At 40.1% G+C, this 19,041-nt stretch overlaps 1 protein-coding gene across 3 annotated transcripts in view; it reads right to left on the reverse strand.

Moving 5' to 3' along the window:
- Positions 1-12,961, reverse strand: part of LOC109698753 (small ribosomal subunit protein mS35) — a 39,793-nt gene extending 26,832 nt beyond the window's left edge. Inside the window, exons 1-4 of one of the 3 annotated variants that reach the window (XM_020183130.2) lie at positions 12,821-12,961; positions 9,505-9,551; positions 8,321-8,488; positions 5,597-5,657 (exon numbers count right to left, since the gene is read on the reverse strand). In XM_020183130.2, coding sequence (XP_020038719.1) covers positions 5,597-5,657; positions 8,321-8,488; positions 9,505-9,551; positions 12,821-12,932 — 388 coding nt within the window. In that variant the 5' untranslated portion in view covers positions 12,933-12,961. Of the gene's footprint in view, positions 1-5,596; positions 5,658-8,320; positions 8,489-9,401; positions 9,552-12,820 lie in introns of those variants that run through there. The other 2 variants (XM_020183131.2, XM_074083073.1) reach the window with 2 other exon arrangements.
- Positions 12,962-19,041: the final 6,080 nt, after the last annotated feature.

Consider the following 19,041-nt stretch of genomic DNA (forward strand, 5'->3'; position numbering starts at 1 on the left):
ATAGTTTAACTGCTCCCTACCAATTAAAAGAAAATAGTTCAGTGCCCAGAGAATTATTTATGAAAAGTGACAGATAATATTAATTCACTCTCAAATGAAGGTTACTAGTAAAGATCAGCTGAAAGGAACTGAAAGAAGCCCTAGAGAATCTCTAAGAGGTAACTGAAGTGTGGTCAGCAAATCTTTCAGAAATTGAGTTACAGAAAGCCTCAACTCAAGGGGAGGAAGGAGAGGGGTTAAGAAAGAGTAATAACAGCTGGCGGAGTGGCTCAAGTGGGAGAGCACCTGTGTAACAAGCAAGAGGTCCTGAATTCAAAACTAGAACTGCCAAAAAAAAAAAAAAGTAATACTATAGGTGGGTGAATTTGATCAAAGAACATTGTATGCATGTATGTAAGTATTGTAATGAAACCCCTTTGTACAGTTAATTTATGCTAACAAAAAATTTTAAAACCTAAAGAAAGCTTCAACTCAAATAGGTTTAAAAGCATGGGTCATCCTTATGTGTAGCCTTAAAATAACTCGTTTCTTGCATGTGGCTTCAATGAGCCAATGGGGCTCAGTGGAAGCAGAAACAGCTCTGTCCTCATAGCAGGCAAGAAAGCCCAGTGAGGAGGTGGGTCTGGGCCTGAGACCCAGGCTGCAACAGAAAGTTCAAAGTGCTGAGCATGGTACTGACTTGAGGGGTCAAACACGTGGAATCTCATGGATCCATACTTTCTCTAATAAAGCACTGCAAGAGAGGCTGATCTAATCACAGGCAGATGTGGGAGCTCTTCTAAGACACAGCGAGAGGTACTTTGCCAATAGCACTTCCCCAAGCTAACAATTTTCAACTGGTAGGTACTATATTTTGCTCCCTTTGGGCTTGACTTTAAAATCAGTAAGTAAAATATCACTTTGGGTTACAAAGACTCTCTGATATCTGGGACTAAATAAATGCTCACAAATTAAGCAGCATCACACCATTCCCTAAACTTTCTGTTTAAAAGATCAATACTTAGTCACTTTGAGGGGACAGAAGTATCTCTGGAATTAAGAACATTTTGACATTTAAAACAATGAGCACAGTAAGACTCGGTTGAATGTCATCCCCATCATGGCCTAATTTCAATATGCTACACTAAAAGATGTACCATTTTCACAGCACTTTTATTTATTTATTCATTCATTAATTCTGGCGGTAGAGGGTTTGAACTCAGGGCCTCATGCTTCTAAGAAGGCACTACCACTTGAGTCACTCTGCCAGCCCAAGTGACAGCCCTTTATAATAGACAGACTATTCTGGAGAATTATATAAGCTTTTGGTTTTACAAAAATCTTTTTTTTCTTTTTAAACCTTGAATAAGTCATTTCAATCACCAGATGATAATTACAGTTTTTAAATTAAACTACCTAAATTATGTCTAAAAAACCACAGCCAAATGGAAAGTACATAATAGATTCCCATTAGCCTTTACTCATCTGATAGGTAAAGCAAATGACTAGACTTTAAAAGACCTTGGCTTACTTTCCTGTATTTCAAATTTTCCATTTGCATGGCAGATATAAAATCTGAACTGACCTACTTTGAAAGAAAATTGAAATGTTTTAAAATTCTGAGTTATTTGGATGACACAATTTAAATCCCGAGACTGGCAGAAGTGTAAAGATGTAATTAAGGAAAGAATAAGACACTTATTTAAGTTCTGTAAAAAAAATGAAGCTACCTGGGGGGAGAGTACAATGCAAGTAATCTTAGTACTGCTGGGCAATCCTGAAGATGTCAGATTCAAGTAAAAGTATCAGCGAGAATTTCTATGAGGAGGAATTAGATGAGGAAAATGTGATTTTAACATCTGTTCCAGTTACAGAGGAACCTAACAAGAACATCTAATGGAACACAGTGTTTCAACAGCAGATATCAAACATGCAGGTATCAAACCTATGTAAGTCTAAGAAAAACAATAAAGTTCACCTTCCACAAACAAATGAACAATTCAAAGCTTGCCTGAAACCTAATTATAAAATCCTTCCCTTGTACCATTGTGCCTCTGGTTAATAAGGTGTTTCAGGACACTTTGTGGAATTGGTGCCAACAATTTGAGAAGGAAATAGAGGTTTACTTGAGTCTCCAGAACATCACAAGAGGTCAGACAGCAGCAATGTTCCAGGAAATGCACAAAGGTGGTCAAGGGACCAGGTTTCAGAAAAGTCGTAATGGGAGTAGGAAGACTAACACAGAGAAGGCTAGCTGGAGTGATAACCTCAGTCCACATTGGCATCCTGGGCAAAAATTGCTGCAAGAGTTGTTCAGTCCAAGACTGTGAATTTCTGTTCCATGGAGGCCTTTTTCCTGCAAGCCTTGGGTATCAGGGGGTGTGTGGCCCATGGCAGAGTTCTCCCTGCAGAGGTAACTGGATGACTTTACATGCATTTTCATATACATCACACTTGGGTCTCTGACACTCACAAAAGGATGATTTTCCTCTTCCTGTTACCAGCCCATACTTTCCTATCCCCAGGATTAGAAGATAATGTTATGCCCTGCATGTGTTAAAAGGATTAAGACCATGATGAAAAAATTAATTATAACAGAAAAAAATAACACACTGTAGGAGGCCAGAATATGTCACCCCAAAATATGTCACCTTAAACAATGCTGAAGCAGTATTTTGATCTGAAGCCAACCAAGAAGAAGCAAAGAAAAGCTTTTTGCCTCCTGCCATAGGCCAAAACCCAGGACATGAGTTTACAGATGTCTATCTTCCCATCTCTAACAGGACAAACACTGGGCTGTCCATACATATATTCACAGGCATCTGATAATTGCTGTGCTGTGGCCACAGCATCTTTGGTGTCTCCTCATGCCTTGAGTCAGACAGTTACATAGGAAGCAAAGGTTATTTTAATTAATAGATTTTTTTTTGAGCAGTTTCAGGCTTACACAATAACTGAGTTCACATATAGTTCCCTCCTCCAGATTCTTCTATTGTTAAACCTTTGTATGAGTGTGGTACATTTGTTACACTTGATGAGTCAATATTGATACGTTATTAACTAAGATCTACAGTCTGGCCGCATGAAAGTTCATGGCTGCAGGCCAAGCACGCAGAATATGGAGGAAGAAGGATGATGAGTTCCAGGCCAGCCTCCGCTATGCAGGGAGCTCTAGGCCAGTCTGGGCTGTGCAGTGAGAACTTGTCTCAAAAAGAAAAAAGAAAAGCAATGTCTATAGGTTATGGTAGTTTTGTCTTTTCTACAGTGTCATACATTTGGGATTATACAGCATGTAACCTTTCAGACTGGCTTTTCCCCAGCAATATGCATTTATTGTGTCTCTTTTTATGGACAGGTTTCTTGTCAGTGCTAAGTAATATTCCATTGTCGAGAATGACACAGTTTATGTTATTGAAGGTCCTTTGGTTGCTTCCAAGTTGTGGCAATTTTTTAGTTTTGTTTGTTTGCTTTTTGTTTTGTTTTTCTGAGACAGGGTTTCATCTTGTAGCACAGGATGACTTCAAATTTACAATCCTTTTGTCTCAGCCTTCCTAGTGCTGGGATTGCAAACGTGAGCCACCACACCTGGCAACCTTTGGCAATTATGAATAAAACTGCTGTAAACAACTGTGTGCAGATATTCTTAATAGTTTATTTTTATTGTGTATAACATTTTAGGATAATAATTATGATTGACAGCACTACATAAGCGCCACTAAGTTTGCCTTGTTACAATTAGGAACACATGCACAAACCTGTAAAAGGCTATCACATTAACAGTTTTAATTTGGAGAACACCAGCTTGGTATAGTATCTTTTTAAACATTTGGTTCGAGGCCAGCCAGGGCCAATAGTTCATGAGATCCCCATCTCCAAAAATAACAGAGCAAAATGGACTGGAGGTGTGGCTCATGTAGAAGAGCACCTGCTTTGAGTGTGAAGCTCTGAGTTCAAACCCCAGTACCACCCTCCCCAAAAAAAATTAGGATTATAGAACTATTTCATTAAAATGGTTGGTTGCCAGCACATCAAAAGAAAGATCAGTTGCTAGATTATAAGCATACTTAAAGATAATTTTTAAAAAGGAAAAAATGGGATTTGCACAGAAATGTGTTTGTTAATTGATTTTTACAAAGAATCAAAAAGTGGTATATGATTTGAGCCAAGCAGAGCACAAATTTGGAAGAGTGCTCCAGTTTTCTTCCAATTCCAAGAACAGGTGAACAGAAACAGACACTGAAAAGGGACAGGAAAACATCCTAATGGCATAAAGCAGACAAACCCATAAATGAGAGAAAACAGTTTTCTTCCCTCATTTCAGGAGTAAGATTACTATTCCTAAGGATCTCAACTATTTTCTTCCTTGTACTTTTTAATGCAAAGCCCTCCTGAAAGCTCAAATTTAATCATAATTACATAATTTAATCATAATTACATTAATTGGCCTATTTTTCCTTCCAATAGAATTATGAAATGTATCTGGGTTTCATTTTTTTCCAGAAATGTCATTGAATATTTTACACACCTTTAAATCAGCATGAACACATTAAGACTTTAACCAAAGGGGCTGATTCTTTTGAATTAAATGGCACAATCAATCACTTGTGCGAACCACAAACAATTCAAATGTGCTTATTCTATGTACAAATGCAAATTAGATCAGAATTAAATTGGAATATATACATAGTAATGAAATTTAACAGTGAAAAAAGTCTGCCTTCACCCCACATGGGAAGGAGAAAGAGTAGAAGCATAAGTGCATGAAATCTATGTTTATACCAGGGATCCACAGATACTGTTCAGAATCCATCTACTGAGCTGGGGATGTAATCATATGCTGGCGGTCACTTGTATTACCTACTCACATACACACTCAACAGCAAGAGTATGTATCATAAACAAGCATAAGTGAGTTCCTTCTCTGCAAGTAATTATTAGAGTTAAATAATGATTCAAAGAGAACATGCTGGGTGAGGGGCTGCTTTCCATGCTAGCCTCTTCTATTTGAGTCACCACATACATGTACCACTTTTAAATTTTCTAAAATTTTAAACGGCTCCCTCAGGAAGATTCTTTCTTCTGTGTGGCATCCCGTCACTGAACCCGCTGACTATTCTGCTACCCAGCATCCTCTCGCTACCTTCACTTTGAACTGTATAGATTTGCAAACACGGGCGACACTGCAGTACTTTCTTCAGAGTTACTACATATGCGCTTTCAGCAATAAGTCCCTGAATTCTGGCTTCATCTTTCTTTCGTGTTGTTCTTAGGTTTTCAGTTTTTGAGACAGGCTCTTCCTCTGCAGCTCGGCTAGCCATCAACTCACACTCCTCCTGCCTCAGCCTCCCAAGCAGCTGAGATTACAGGTGTGCACCACCACGACCCAGCTTAGCCTTCGGCTTCTACTTGGTATTCATAACACTTGTCGAGTGATTAGCAAAAGAAGTTTGTGGATTTGAAATTAGCAGTTCACTGAAAACAACTTAAAAATCTTTCTTTAAGAAGGGAGAAACTGACAATGCCTCAGAACACAAGGCTATATTTCATTAGAGCTGAGATTCCTAATTCTATGTCCAAGGTCAACATAATGTTTATGATAGGAAAACAAACGGCTTACCTTTAAGAGCTTCACAGTGCTTTTTAACTGCTACAGGAGTCAAATGCAGAAAATTGGGGATCTAAAATGAGAAGTTTAAAGAATAAATTATAGTTAAATGTCTTTTTAAAACTTTTTCACTGAAATAAAATCTCAGTATGTTGCCCAAAATGATCTCAAACTCATGGGCTCAAGACATCCTCTTGCCCCAGCCCCCTGAGTAGTTGGGACTACAGGGATGTGCCACCACACCCGACTACTAAATGTCGTGAAAATATGAAAAAGATAATTTTCTCACAAAACTAAATCACAGGCACAACACATTTTATTTATGTAGAAAATAAAATCTGACAGTGCTTTTACAATACTATGTCACAGGTGTTGTCAATTCAAGAAACAAGTTCCTTAAAATATAGATTCAGTACCAAATAGCTTATAAAGATACTCTGGTTCATCTTCAGATGGTATAAATTGTCTTTTATCAAGTATCTTACAACAATCATGCTAGAAAAATAAGCATCATTTTTATAGCACTCTTTCTGTCATCAATTTATAGGTATACTTAAAAAACTGAAAGCACTCCAGGACACTGGTCATTGTTTAGGCATCCCAGTTCTCAGACAATGTCTAGCATGGTGTTACTTACACTTTGCAAATAATACACATTTGTGAACTGAATGAATAAAGCAAGCAAATCTTAACAGTTTAATGAAGAATATACTCATGATGATACAATAAAAGGCCACCAAGTCATTCATGAAATCAACGAGAATTTAAGGAAACTGGATTCCTTCAAATAAAATTAACATTTACTAACACATTTCTTAAATAGTAGCAAACATGTAAATAAAAAATTTAGCTTTTTTTTGGAAATGAAAATTTTAACAAGCAGAAAGTTACTCTAGGAATCAAGCCAGCAATCTTGAGTGTTGATTAGAAAATCTTTCTTTTAATCAAGAGAAAATAGATATCAAACATTAGGATTATTGGATGGGTGGATTCATCTTCTGTACTCCTTTTCTTTTTGGTGGTGGTAGTACTGGGGTTTGAACTCAAGGCCTCACTTGAGCCACACCGCCATATTTTTTACTTTGTTTTTAAGATACAGTTTTGAATTTGTTTGTTTTGCATGGGGGTGGCCTCAGACTGCAATCCTCCTACCTACTGCCTCCCACATGTTTGCAACCAGAGGTACACACAAACAGGCCTATCTTATTGGTTGAGATGGGGGTCTCACTAACTTTTTGCTAGAGCTGCCCTCAAACCACAATCCTCTCAACCTCCACCTGAGTGGTTCTGAAACATGAAAATATAAACCTCAAGATCAGGTCTGTGGGTATAGCTGAAGTGGTACAGCACTTGCCTAGCAAGCACAAAACCTTGTGATCAATCTCTAGTACCGTGCCCCTAAAAAAAAATATAAAAGGAAAACAATAATAGCTAACATTTGCATGAACTTACACAGGCTCCATTCTAAGCACTTTGCATACTTTAGGTCAGTTAGCACATTCAGTGATTCTATCTCTGGGAATATAGGGAATGCACGAAATATTGCATACTTCTTTGTTAACACAGCATTCACAGCCATCAGCATTATTACGGCTGCTCTCTCCCACCTAGTGACCTCTTCCAAAGACGGTCTCTCAGTCCCTCTCTCACAGTACTAGGGTTTGAACTCAGGGCCTCATCCCTGTGAGGCTACTGCTCTACCACGTGAGCCACATTCCTAGCCCTTATCTTTAAGTTCTTTTCTCTTAATTTGAAGATTTGCTTTCCTCAATGTTTGTCTTATAAAATATTCTCATTTCCAAACTTCATTTACTTCTATTACCAGAAGAGAGTACCTCTGTGCCCTGTGTGTCTCATTTTTAAAAACATAGACATTTCTTTTCTTTTTTTTAAGGGGAGGGTGGATTTCTTGAGACAGGGTCTCACTATTTTGCCCAGGTTGGCCACAAACTTGCTTTGTAGCCCAGGCTGGTCCCAAGCTTTTGATTCTCCTGTCTCAGCCTCCCAAGTGCTGGGATTACAGGCATGTACCACCACACCCAGCTCTGTCTCATTTTTCAACAACAACTTTTAGCAATTTTTTGTTTTTTAGCAGCCTTTTTATCTAGTGAAAACCAAAGTTCATTCCTATTACATGATAACTTCCATTGTATGTAAAATGGTACCATTGAAAACACGCATTCCCAGGGTAAGATTTATACTTTCTTTAAAAAACCCTATAGTTCATCACAAGTCATTATAGATGTTATCAAGTGAAGCACATAATATTACTTATTTTAAGTAGTAAAGAAGTTAGTCGATGGGGCTGGTGTTGAGGCTGAAGCAATAGAGCACCTATTAGCAAGTGCAAGGCCCCAAGTTCAAGCCCTAGTACCTCACCAAAAAAAAATTAGTTGGTAGACTAGAAAAATAAATTTAAATAACATTCTACCTTTCTGGAAAGAAAGTTTTATAATTCGTCTTTTAAAAGTAGAACCTCACTTCCCAATTCTGTCTCAAATTAGGTTACTTAGCTTTTGTTAGTTCTGCTTGAAAGATCGAATATAAAGAAGATATGTAGAAAGGCCATTCTTAAATGCCTGGGGTTCTTTGACTCTTCTTTCCAAAGGCTAATCAAAATGCAACATCCATTACTGCCTGAAAAAAATTAAGTATGGCAAGCTGCTCTATGCTGAACCTTGAAGTATGAGAGAGTAGAATGGAGAAAAGATCAGCATTCACTTAGGAATTTCTTACCTTCAAAAGTTCTAGATTTCCCTCCTTTGCCATGGGCACACCCTTTTTTACTGGATAACCCATTCGAACAGGTAGAGGCACCACAGAGGGTTTAAATGGAGCTGCCACAGGGTAAACACTAGGCCAGTCCTGGTCAACAGCCATTTTCTCAGTCCTAGGAGGTAATGCCTAAGAAACACAAAATACTTACATATTTTAAATAAAAACAAATTCTTTAACTTAAAGCAAATGCTGCAATTATGAGACATAAAAATTAGAACTGCCACCTATATAAAATCTGACTTCCAACAAATCTGCTATTCAAATGAAGAAACACTACCGCTGTATAAATATTTCTGTACTGTTGCTTCAAACCCTCTGGCAAAAATCCCTTTTAATGTCAAATTTCCTTCACTAAAAGTTGAGGCTTTCAGTAAAAGTTTTATATTTTGTTTCTGAAGTGTTAACAATATATTTTGAAGTAATTTTTAAAACTTCTTTGATGGAAGACAGTACATGAGGGGCCATTAAGAACTTGAAAATAAGGAAGACAAAGAGTAAGAATTTGGAAATAAGTAAATTAGGAGTAAACAAACTGAATAAATACATAATAAGAAATTATATGTCTCCTAGGCCCAGAGAAAAATTACTAGATAGCTTAGTCAATCACATTAGTATATATATTTTAAAATACGATATGAAATAGAAGAGGGTGGCCAGCATACAAAAGTAGGGTTTAAGGTGGCAAAATCCAGCAGTGCCCAACTAAGCCATCTCAAAACCATGAAGTATAAGAAGCAGCCAATACTCCTGTGAAAATTACTGTTCTCAATGACTATCATTCGATGCCATTTAACTTCCAAGTAACGTGCCTTTGACTCCATACTCATCAATTGACCATGTAATCTGGATCCCTGTAGAGATGCCCACCGATGTCTAATGCAAACACTCAGGCTGTATGGATGCTAACGGCATCATCAAAACCAGTTCTCTATTCTGGCTTATATATCTGTTCCCTGGGAGTATGTGGGTCATTCTGCATCTCAAAGATGGCCCATTCTCTGGATATAGACAAAAAAAGAAAGAAAGGTCAAAAACTAACACCATCAGGGCTGTGGCAGTCACCAGTGACCTTGGGAAGCCTGCTCTGGAGTACTACCTCACTTCAGGATTTCAGAAGCCACTAAAGTACATAAACTGTTCACCTTTCTTCTCAGTTGCCTTTCACTTCTGGATATTCTTCCTGTTGTACCTACAAGGACGTAATTGTGATAGAGAATTTAATAATGTAGAAATATTCAACATTAATCATTATTCCAAGTTCTAACACAATTTAAGATGCAGTGAAATAAACAAGGAAACTAATCTATTTTAAGTTCAGAGACTAAAATCATCTTAATGAAAACAAAAAGTCTGAAGTATTTCAAAAAATCCTATAGCTATTTCAATAGTTTATTGTGATTGCTGGTGTAGTGAACTCATCATCTAAAGAAACAGTCTCATAAGCTTTAAGATTCACAACAAAATAAGCTCACTTCCACAAATTAAAATATCTACTTAGAAGTATTTTGAATCTTTAAAAATAATCGGTTAAGAAAATAATTGGTTTGAAATTCCCTAGTTGTAAATATACTTGCTCATATTTGGAATTACTTTATTTTTTTCTTACTGAAAAGACAATCCTCAGTCTTTCTTTTTCTATTGTACATGAGAACTGCCAATGTGCTAGGCATGGTGACACACACCTGTAAGCCCAGCACTCAGGAGGTTGAGGCAGGAGGATCAATAGTTTCCAGCCATCCTGGACTACATAGTGAGACTGTCTCAAAAAACAAAATCAAAACCCCAACACTACCAATGCTACAGTAACAAAATCCACAGCCATTCCTAAGTCACATGACAACAGAAGAGGACAGATTACTCACATATAGAAAACACCTTTTAAAACACTACCCTATGCCTCTCTAAATGTTTTACTGTACTAAAATAATAGGGATATTAAGCATTCCCACATGCAGAACCTGAGCTAAATGCTTTTCATTCATCATTATCTCATCTCATTCACTATAACTAACACAAGTAACTATTATTATCCTTATTTATGTCATTTGTAGTTTAAAAAAAAAACTAAAGAGCAAGAAACTGTATGGGTATGGTGGCTACCAGCTATAATCCCAGCTACCTAGGAAGTTGAGATTGCAAGGACTGTGGATCCTCATGGACAAAAAGTTAGCCAGACCACATCTCAACCAACAAGTTGGGCATGGTGGCACATACATGTGATCCCAACTATGAGGGAGGTATACTGACCAGCCCAAGGCAAAAATACAAGACACTTTCTCAAATATAATTGAAGTACAAAGGCGCATGACTCAAGTGATAGAACACTTGCCAGGCAAGCATGAGGCCCTGAGTTCAAACACAGTACAGCCAAATAAATAATAAATTAAGGGTGACATGAGCAAAGCATACAAGATTCTTCATACTCTGGTTCACCATCTCTAGCTTCATCTCCCTTAACAGTGAACATCCAGTACCTGGCCCTTCAGCCTTTCTCTGAACTTCATTTTCTGCTCAACTATATTAAGAATACCCAGATGGCTGGTAAAGCACTACTTCTGGGTGTCTGTGAGGGCATTTCCAGAGCAGACAATAGTCAGGTCTGTGAGTTGGTGGACTGAATGGGGAAAATCCATTCTCAATTCCCTCAATGTGTGTGTGTATTGGAGGTGTTCTGGGGGAGATACAGAACAGAAGAAAGGTGAATTTGTTCTCTTGCTCTCCCAGCACTGGAATGTTCTCCTCACTTAGACTGAGCCATGTTACTGACATCCTGTGTTGCCTACTGTGGGACTTCTCAGCCTCAATAATCACGTGAGCACATCCCCTACTGAATCTTCTCTCATCTGCCTATCTACCCATCTATCCATCTTACTGGTTCTGCCTCTTGGAGAACACTGTCTACTATGACTGGGGAATCCCACCTGAGAAAATAAGCTTTGAGCTAAAACCTGAAGGATAAGCAGAAGACAGCCATGGAAACAGGCATTGAGAAAAAGTGTTGCCAAGAAGTGACAGAACATGGAAAACTAAGGGAAGTAACCAGCTTCAAATACAGTAGGGCTGATATTTAAGAGCAGAACAGAGAGGCTCAAGACTTTACTGGGCTTCTCAACCAGGCTTGGTAGACTGCTTGATTTCCTCCTTGCAGTCATCCCAATCCCTGTAAACGGTACTGCCATTTGCCTAATTATTCAGCACAAAAATCTAACAGGCTTCCTTGAAACTTGTCCTCAGAACCACATCAAATCCATCAGTAAGTTTTATAAGCTCTACCTTCAAAATCTATACTGAATCCAACTACATCACCTTCTTTAATATTACCCCAAATCACCATCACCTCATCTGGACTACTGCAACAACCTCCAAACCTGTCTGTGACTTCCACTGTTGAACCACTGAAATTAGTTCTCCACAAAGCAGCCAATGATCTTTTAAAAGTGTAAGTTACATTTTATCACTTCCCTACTCAAAGCTCTCCAATGTGACTCCAACTCATAAAAAAATCCAGCCATATATCAAAACTGAATGCCTTCAAGCCCTCACAAGATCAGACTATTACTTAACTGTCTCACTCTTCACCTGCCACGCTCCCCATTAGTCAGGTTGGCATTACTTCTGCTCCTGGATCACACCCCAGCCTTGTCCTCACTTTGCACCTAACATTTCCTTAGGCCAAGAATGCTCTCGTCCCAAATCTCTGCATGGCTTTGGGCTCTGCTCATGGCAGAATGGCTCAGGTGGGAGAGCACCAAGCAAGAGGTCCTGAGTTCAAACCCCAGTCCCGTCAAAAAACAAACAAATGCCATTTCCTCTGAGAGGTCTGACTACCCTATCTTATTCTACCCTACAACCACTACTCTCCCAGTACATCATTCTTAATAAACACTATGACATTTTATGTAGTTGTTTACTTTTTTGCCCTCTGAACTCCCCAAAAGAACGTACCCTACTGGGTGTCTACAACACTGCCTCACATACAGTAGGAGTTAAGTACTCAGGATAACAGAAGAAAAAATTAGAAACAGGTCCTGCAGGTATAAGGGCCATTAGGATGTATCTAGGAATTTGTAATTTATCCGAAAGCCACTTGTAGATTCTCGACCCGGGAGTAGCAAGACAAGATCTGAGTTTTGAACGTCCCCCTCCGGCTCCTGCGAGGACTGAACGCGGGAGGGGCGCTGCACTGAAGGGCGAGCCTGGCCAGCGTCCTTTCCTCCGCGGAGCGTCCTACAATCCGCGGGTGAAGGTCGTCCTCTCAGGACTTGGTATCGGGCTGTCCTTTCCTCTGGCACAGCTGTGCGGGACTAGCACTTGGGGCGCCGTAACCACATGGACCCGGGAGAGGAAAGGCCCAGCTCGCGGCTTCCCCACCCGCTGCAGCAAGGGCGGCGGATCGGTCTCCGCGGCCGCAGTTCGCCCTCACCAAGCCCAGGCCCGTGGGCGACGCAAGATACTCACGCGGACTGGGTCTCGCAGCGTGGGTGGCCGGGCTCACGGCGGTGGAGAAGGCGCGCAGGCTCTTAACCACCGGCCGCGGGCCGAGCCACAGCAGGAACACGGCAGGCGCCATGCCGCACGGGGAAGGGACGGCACGCTGTGCGTCGGGGGGCGGGGGCCGAGCGGTGGGCGTGTCCTGTCTCGCCACGCCCCTCGCATGCAAATACTTGCAGGGCGCTGGTGTGGATCCAATGCCAGAGCCCAAGGGCAGATGATACCCCAGGATAGATAAAAGTCATGGAAGGAAAAACAATGATTTTAATCAGTTCAGAGACCACTGCGAATGAGGACCATAGGGAGTGGGGGAATATGGCTCACAGAGGCCTGGCGTGGTGGGGGTTGGACCTCAGCTGGCACAGGAGTAGGGTGGATTAACATACAACCCTTTATAAAATTACTCTATTTTTATAGCAAAATGCAAAATTATAAGAACAACAACTTTCAGGAAGCATACAACCGGTAGAGCTGGAGTATCCGGCAAACATACTACTGTTTTCTTTTCTTTTTTTTTTTTTTACTGGGGTTTGAACTCAGGGCCTACACCTTGAGCCACTACACAAGCCCTTTTTTGTGAGATAGGGTCTTGGAAACTATTTACCTTGGCTGGATTCGAACTACGATCCTCCTGATCTCTGCCTTCTGAGTAGCTGTAATTACAGGTGTGAACCACAAGCGTGCCTGGCATTCTTGCTGTGAGCATTCACCGTGCCTGAGAGTCAAACAGTATGTGTGTTCCTACACAGGGCACAAATGGCATGACATGTATGCATTTGCATTAATCACTGTCCTCATCTTTTCTGACCTCTTTCCATCCCACTATTGCTCCAAAGCAGAAGCACTGGGCATTAGTCTCCTAGGACTCACTGTAGCAAAGACCACACCCTGGGTGGCCCAAAAGAACAGAAATTTATTCTCTCACAGTTCTGGAATCTCAATGTCTGAAACCTAGGGGTCCTCAGGGTTGGTTCCTTTTGAAGGCTCTGAGGGCCAAGCAGTTGCAAGTCTCTCTAAAGTAAGGTGGATATGGGGCTTCTTTGTGATCTTGGGGAAATCCCCTTAAGCTCTCTGAGCTTCAGATTCAAGGAAAATGTAACAATGTCTCTCTCTCTTGGTATGGTTGTGATTGAGATATGGTTCAGAAGACATAGTACAAATGGTGGCCATTGGATTAAGCTCAAGGTCAATTCAGTTGCCTCATTTTTTTTTTTTGCTCTCAAATTTGTGTATTTTAGTGAGTATATTAGTATATAAAGTAAAAGACATAAACCATAGAAATTTAGTGACAGAGAATATGATTGTATTCAGAAAACTCAGGGCTGGCAGAATGGCTCAGGTGACAGAGTGCCTGCCTTGCAAGCTTGAGGCCCGGAGTTCAATCCCCAGTCCCATCAAAAAAAAAAAAAAAAAATCAGAAAATTATTAGTCCCAAATTGTACCTTGCTATGTGTTCTTTTTATTGTTTTCCCTGGAATCAAGAACAGTGACTTTCATTCTACATTAAATATTAAAATCTCATTTGTAATGCTATCAATAGTCAATAACATACTTTTTATGCGCATAAAAGTTACTAAGAATTACTTATTTTTTCAATTGGAAAGGATCTTGGAGGTGCACTCACTTATGATAAACATATTTCTTCAGGCTTTTTGAATGAATAATCTAACATGATAAAGAACCCAGGCTGGCTTTGGGGCATATGACCTGCACTTAGAAGGGCCCTGTGTGTGACATAATGCTCTGTGATCTCTGACTTAAAACTATTATTACTATTTGGTGGTACTGGGGTTTGAACTCAGGGCCTCACCCTTGGTAGGCAGGTGCTCTACCACTTGAGCCACTCTGCCAGCCCTTTTTTGTGTTGGGTAATTTCAAGATAAGGTCTCAGAACTATTTGCCTGGACTGGCTTTGAACTTTAATCCTCCTGCTCTCTGTCTCCAGAGTAGGTAGGATTATAGGCATGAGCCACCAGTGCCCAACTGACTTAAAGTTATTAATAATATTTGAACAAGGGATTCCACCCTTATTTACATTAATCCATGCAAATCATGTAGCCAATCCTATATCTAACAATGTTAAATATTAAACTCTCTGATGTCTTGAACTGCCACTGTTTTATTCTTTGTTGTTGCTTTGTCATGTTTTATTTTTTACCATATTCAAAGCCTGGATTACAGCCAGGTATGGTGGTATATGCCTATAACCAGCACTCAGGAGGCTGAGGCAGGAGGATTGTGAGTTTGAGGCCAGCCTGGGCTATATAGCAAGATCCTACTCAAAACAAAACAAAACAAAAAACCCTAAATTTATTTTAATTAAAACTTCTTTATTAAAAATATGTGAACGAAGTATGTCTGTTTGCAAGTATTATAGACAACATGTAAATATTCAGGTATAAGAAATGCTGCTAGGAGTGCTGGTGGCTTATACCCATAATCCTAGCTATATGTGAGGCTGAGATTGGGAGGATGGTGGCTTGAGGCCAGTCAGGACAAATAGTTTGCAAGATCCAATCTCCAAAATAACCAGAGCAAAATGGACTGGTGGTATGGGTCAAGTGGTAGAGCACCTGCTTTGTAAGCATGAAGCCCTGAGTTCAAACCCCAGTCCCACCAAAAAAAAAAATGCTACTAAGAATCTAGGCAGTAAAGACAGAACTCATGAGGTTTCAGATGGAAATGAGGACCACTGGGAATTGGACATTTGTGTCACATTCTGGCAAAAAGCTTATCTACATTTTGTCCATGCCCTGAGACTTTGTAGGAGGGTGAATATATAGGTTTTGGACTCCTTTATGTGGTGGAGATTTCAAGGCAACACACCATTTCTGGCTGTGGAATGGGCATTCTGGCTGCTTTGAGCCAGACTTACAATGACAATCAAGAGTAAAAACGCAGAACAGAAGAATTTGAAAAACTCACAGCTTGGCCAGAAAAGAAACACATGTAAAGTTGGGGTCAAGGAAGGTGGAGTTGATGAAGAAGCCAAGTCCTTTGCACTAGGACAATAGGAAACATGCCTTGAGAGGTGACTGGACCATGAGGGCACGCATTTCCTCATGGGTTAACCCATTGATGAGTTCATAGCTGAATGGACAATTAGGAGGTGGGGCCTAGTTAGAGGAAGTAGGTCACGTAGGTCACCAGGTGCCTGTCTTTGAAGGGTGTACCTGCTTCCTGCCCCTCGTCATCTCGCTTTCAGCCTCTGGTCCACCATAAGTGACCATTTTGCACCATCATGCTGCCCACCATGCTGTTATGCTCACCATGCTGCTCCAAGAAGCAACCATGGACTGAAGTCATGAGGCACAAGTAAGTCCTTCCACACTTATTTACCCAGGAACATTGTCCAACACGGGTGTGACTCCTGAGGACTTCACTTTTGCACTTTAATTTCACTTCTGTACTTTATTTACCCCAAGAATGCAGCTTTAAAAAATTGAGGATGCAGTATTTTTTTATTTAGTTAATTTTTTGGTGGGACTGGGTTTCTTTTTGGTGGTACTGGGGCTTGAACTTAGGGCTTTGTGCTTGCAAGGCAGGAATGCTACCACTTGAGCCACCCTACCAGCCCTTTTTTGTGTTGGATATTTTCAAGTCATGAGCCTCCTGATTCTGCCTCCTGAGTAGCTGGGATTACAGGTGTGAGCCACTGCTGCTCAGCGGTAGTGGGGTTTGAACTCAAGGCCTCGTCCTTGCTAGGCAAAACCTCTACCACTTGAGCTGCCCCAAGGATGAAGTATTTTTTAAATCACCAAAAACTTCACATTTTTATTTTCACTTAGGATAAAAACCAAAACAAGTCTTTGGTTTATATCTTCCAGTTATTAATGCCATGAATGCTTATAAGTTGAATTAGCTTCTCTGAAATTTTGGTAGGCTTACATTTTAGTATATATTTCACAGTCTGTCTGCTTTGACTTAGTTGAAGTCACTCCCAGTTTACAGGTAAGAAACTGAGAGAGTTAAGGTACTTGACTCTGTTCTCATGAGAATGAGACTCAAACTTACACCCAATTCCAAGATGCATATTCTTTGTACTCTACACCACCATCTTGACAGAATACTCTACACAGCAGACAGGGGTCATCTACACCAAGGAAACAGTAAGTGATTGTATACTGTATATATTAAGTGATTGTAAACATTCAAAGTGGAAGTAAATGCTGCTTAACTTCATGCCCAGTTTACCAACAGCAGAAGGTGAAATGATTTTCTTGATCTTTTGACTCCTTGGGATGAAGAAATGTCAAAGACAAATTTGTTTCTACACTTGCATCTATTCCTTTTTTCCCTTAATCTGGGAGCAAACGGTTTTTAGTTTTATAAATTTGGTTTTATTTTTAATAGAACTAGTGCAGTGTGATGTTTTGATACATTATATTGGGTAATGATCAAATCAGGAAACTTAGCATATCATCACCTCATTTATCATTTCGTTGTGACGAGAACATTCAAAATCCTGTCTTCTAGAATTTTCAAATATGCAATAAATTTCACTAACTGTGCTCAGCCTACTGTGTAACAGAACATCAGGACTTATTCTTCCCATCTAACTGCAATTTTGTACCCATTGATCAACCTCTCCCCTATCTGCTCCCCTCCCGTCAAACCTCACCAGTGTTTAATAACCACTATTTAACTGCTATTCTACTCTGCACTTCTGTGAGATTAACCCTTTTAGATTCCACATGAGTGAGGTCATGTAATAATTGTCTTTTTTGTGCCTGGTTTATTTTACTTAATGTCCTTCTTGTCCACTCATGTTGCCACGAACGGCGATATTTCATTCATTTTTTATGGCTGACTACTATTCAATTGTGTATATATACCACATTTTTCTTTATTCATTCATCTGTAGGTGGACACTTAGTTGATTCCATATCTTAGTTATATATCATCATTACTTAAAAGTTTGGAAGTTCAGTATTCTAACTGTAGCATGTTTCATACCCCTCTTGCAACTATCAGCAAATATTATCTGGTTTGCCTTCAACAATAGCCTGAATCTGAACTTATCGCTCCTCCTCCTCTCTCACCTTGGTAGAGACCAACTTTTTTTCTTATCTGGATTACTATGACAACTGGAAAGCTGCCTGACAGGGCTCTCATTCTCTTTCCTCCGTGCAGTCTAGTCTCCACACAGCTATTAGGTGAGGATTTTAAAGCGGAAGTCAGACCAAGGCATTCTTCTTCCCAAACCACTCAAGAAAATCCAGACTCCATACTTTGGCTTGGCAGTTGATCAGTGTGATGTTTGCTGGCAACTCCTCTCAACTCATCTCCCACAGCTCTGACTGACTCTGCTGGGTCCACACCAGCCTCCTTTGCGAGATTTGATCACACCAGGTCCCTCCCCTTCGGGGCTGGCCTCTGTGGTTCCTTCTCCCTCCAGCACTTCCCCAGATGCCTGCACTGAGGCTGTCTCCCCACCTTCAGATCTCTGGCCAGTTGCCCCATCCTCACTGAGGCCTTCCCTCATGCCACCGAGACAAAATAGCACACATTCACTCTTCATCCTCTTCCCTCTGCTTTTCCTTTACAGCACCCCTGGTCGATTCTAAATATGCATTTTTAGTATATGTACATATATTTACATCTTCCACCATCAAGATGGAAACTCCCCATGAAGAGGGACTTTGTTTTCACTGCTGGGTTAGCAAATGTGTGAATAAACCTATCTTCCAATTATGCCTTCAAGCACTTAGTTTTGTTTTTGACAGTATAGCATAATTCACAAAAACTGAGCTGCTGGAGACCTTGCCAACAGAAAGTGAAAATGGGCTTCTCTACTAATCCCCATGTTCTTTTGTATTTATTTACTGATTGACTGATTGACTGATTGACTGATTGACTGTATACTGAAGATCCAATCCAGGCCCTGGAGCCAAGCATTCTACCCTGAGATACATCCACAGCCCCAGTTTAAAAAAAAATGTTTAACAGCTGATTGTGCAGTATTAATATACTTCTTTATTGACATATTAAACACAAAAATTTCTAATGTAGCACAACTATGGGTGGGGCTGCTTGTGTTCTTCCTTTTCCGGCTTTCTAGGGAAGGGCTGTGAAGTGCATATATATTCTGAGGAGGTAAAACAAAAGGTTGAGGTGCCCTGGTGCCCTTTCTTTCCTGAAGCAAGGAGGCATCACGGACTTTGTGGAAGTTCCCTTCCTCCTTTTCC

Source organism: Castor canadensis, chromosome 8, assembly GCF_047511655.1.
Source record: "Castor canadensis chromosome 8, mCasCan1.hap1v2, whole genome shotgun sequence".
In the NCBI taxonomy this organism is placed as follows: domain Eukaryota; kingdom Metazoa; phylum Chordata; class Mammalia; order Rodentia; family Castoridae; genus Castor; species Castor canadensis.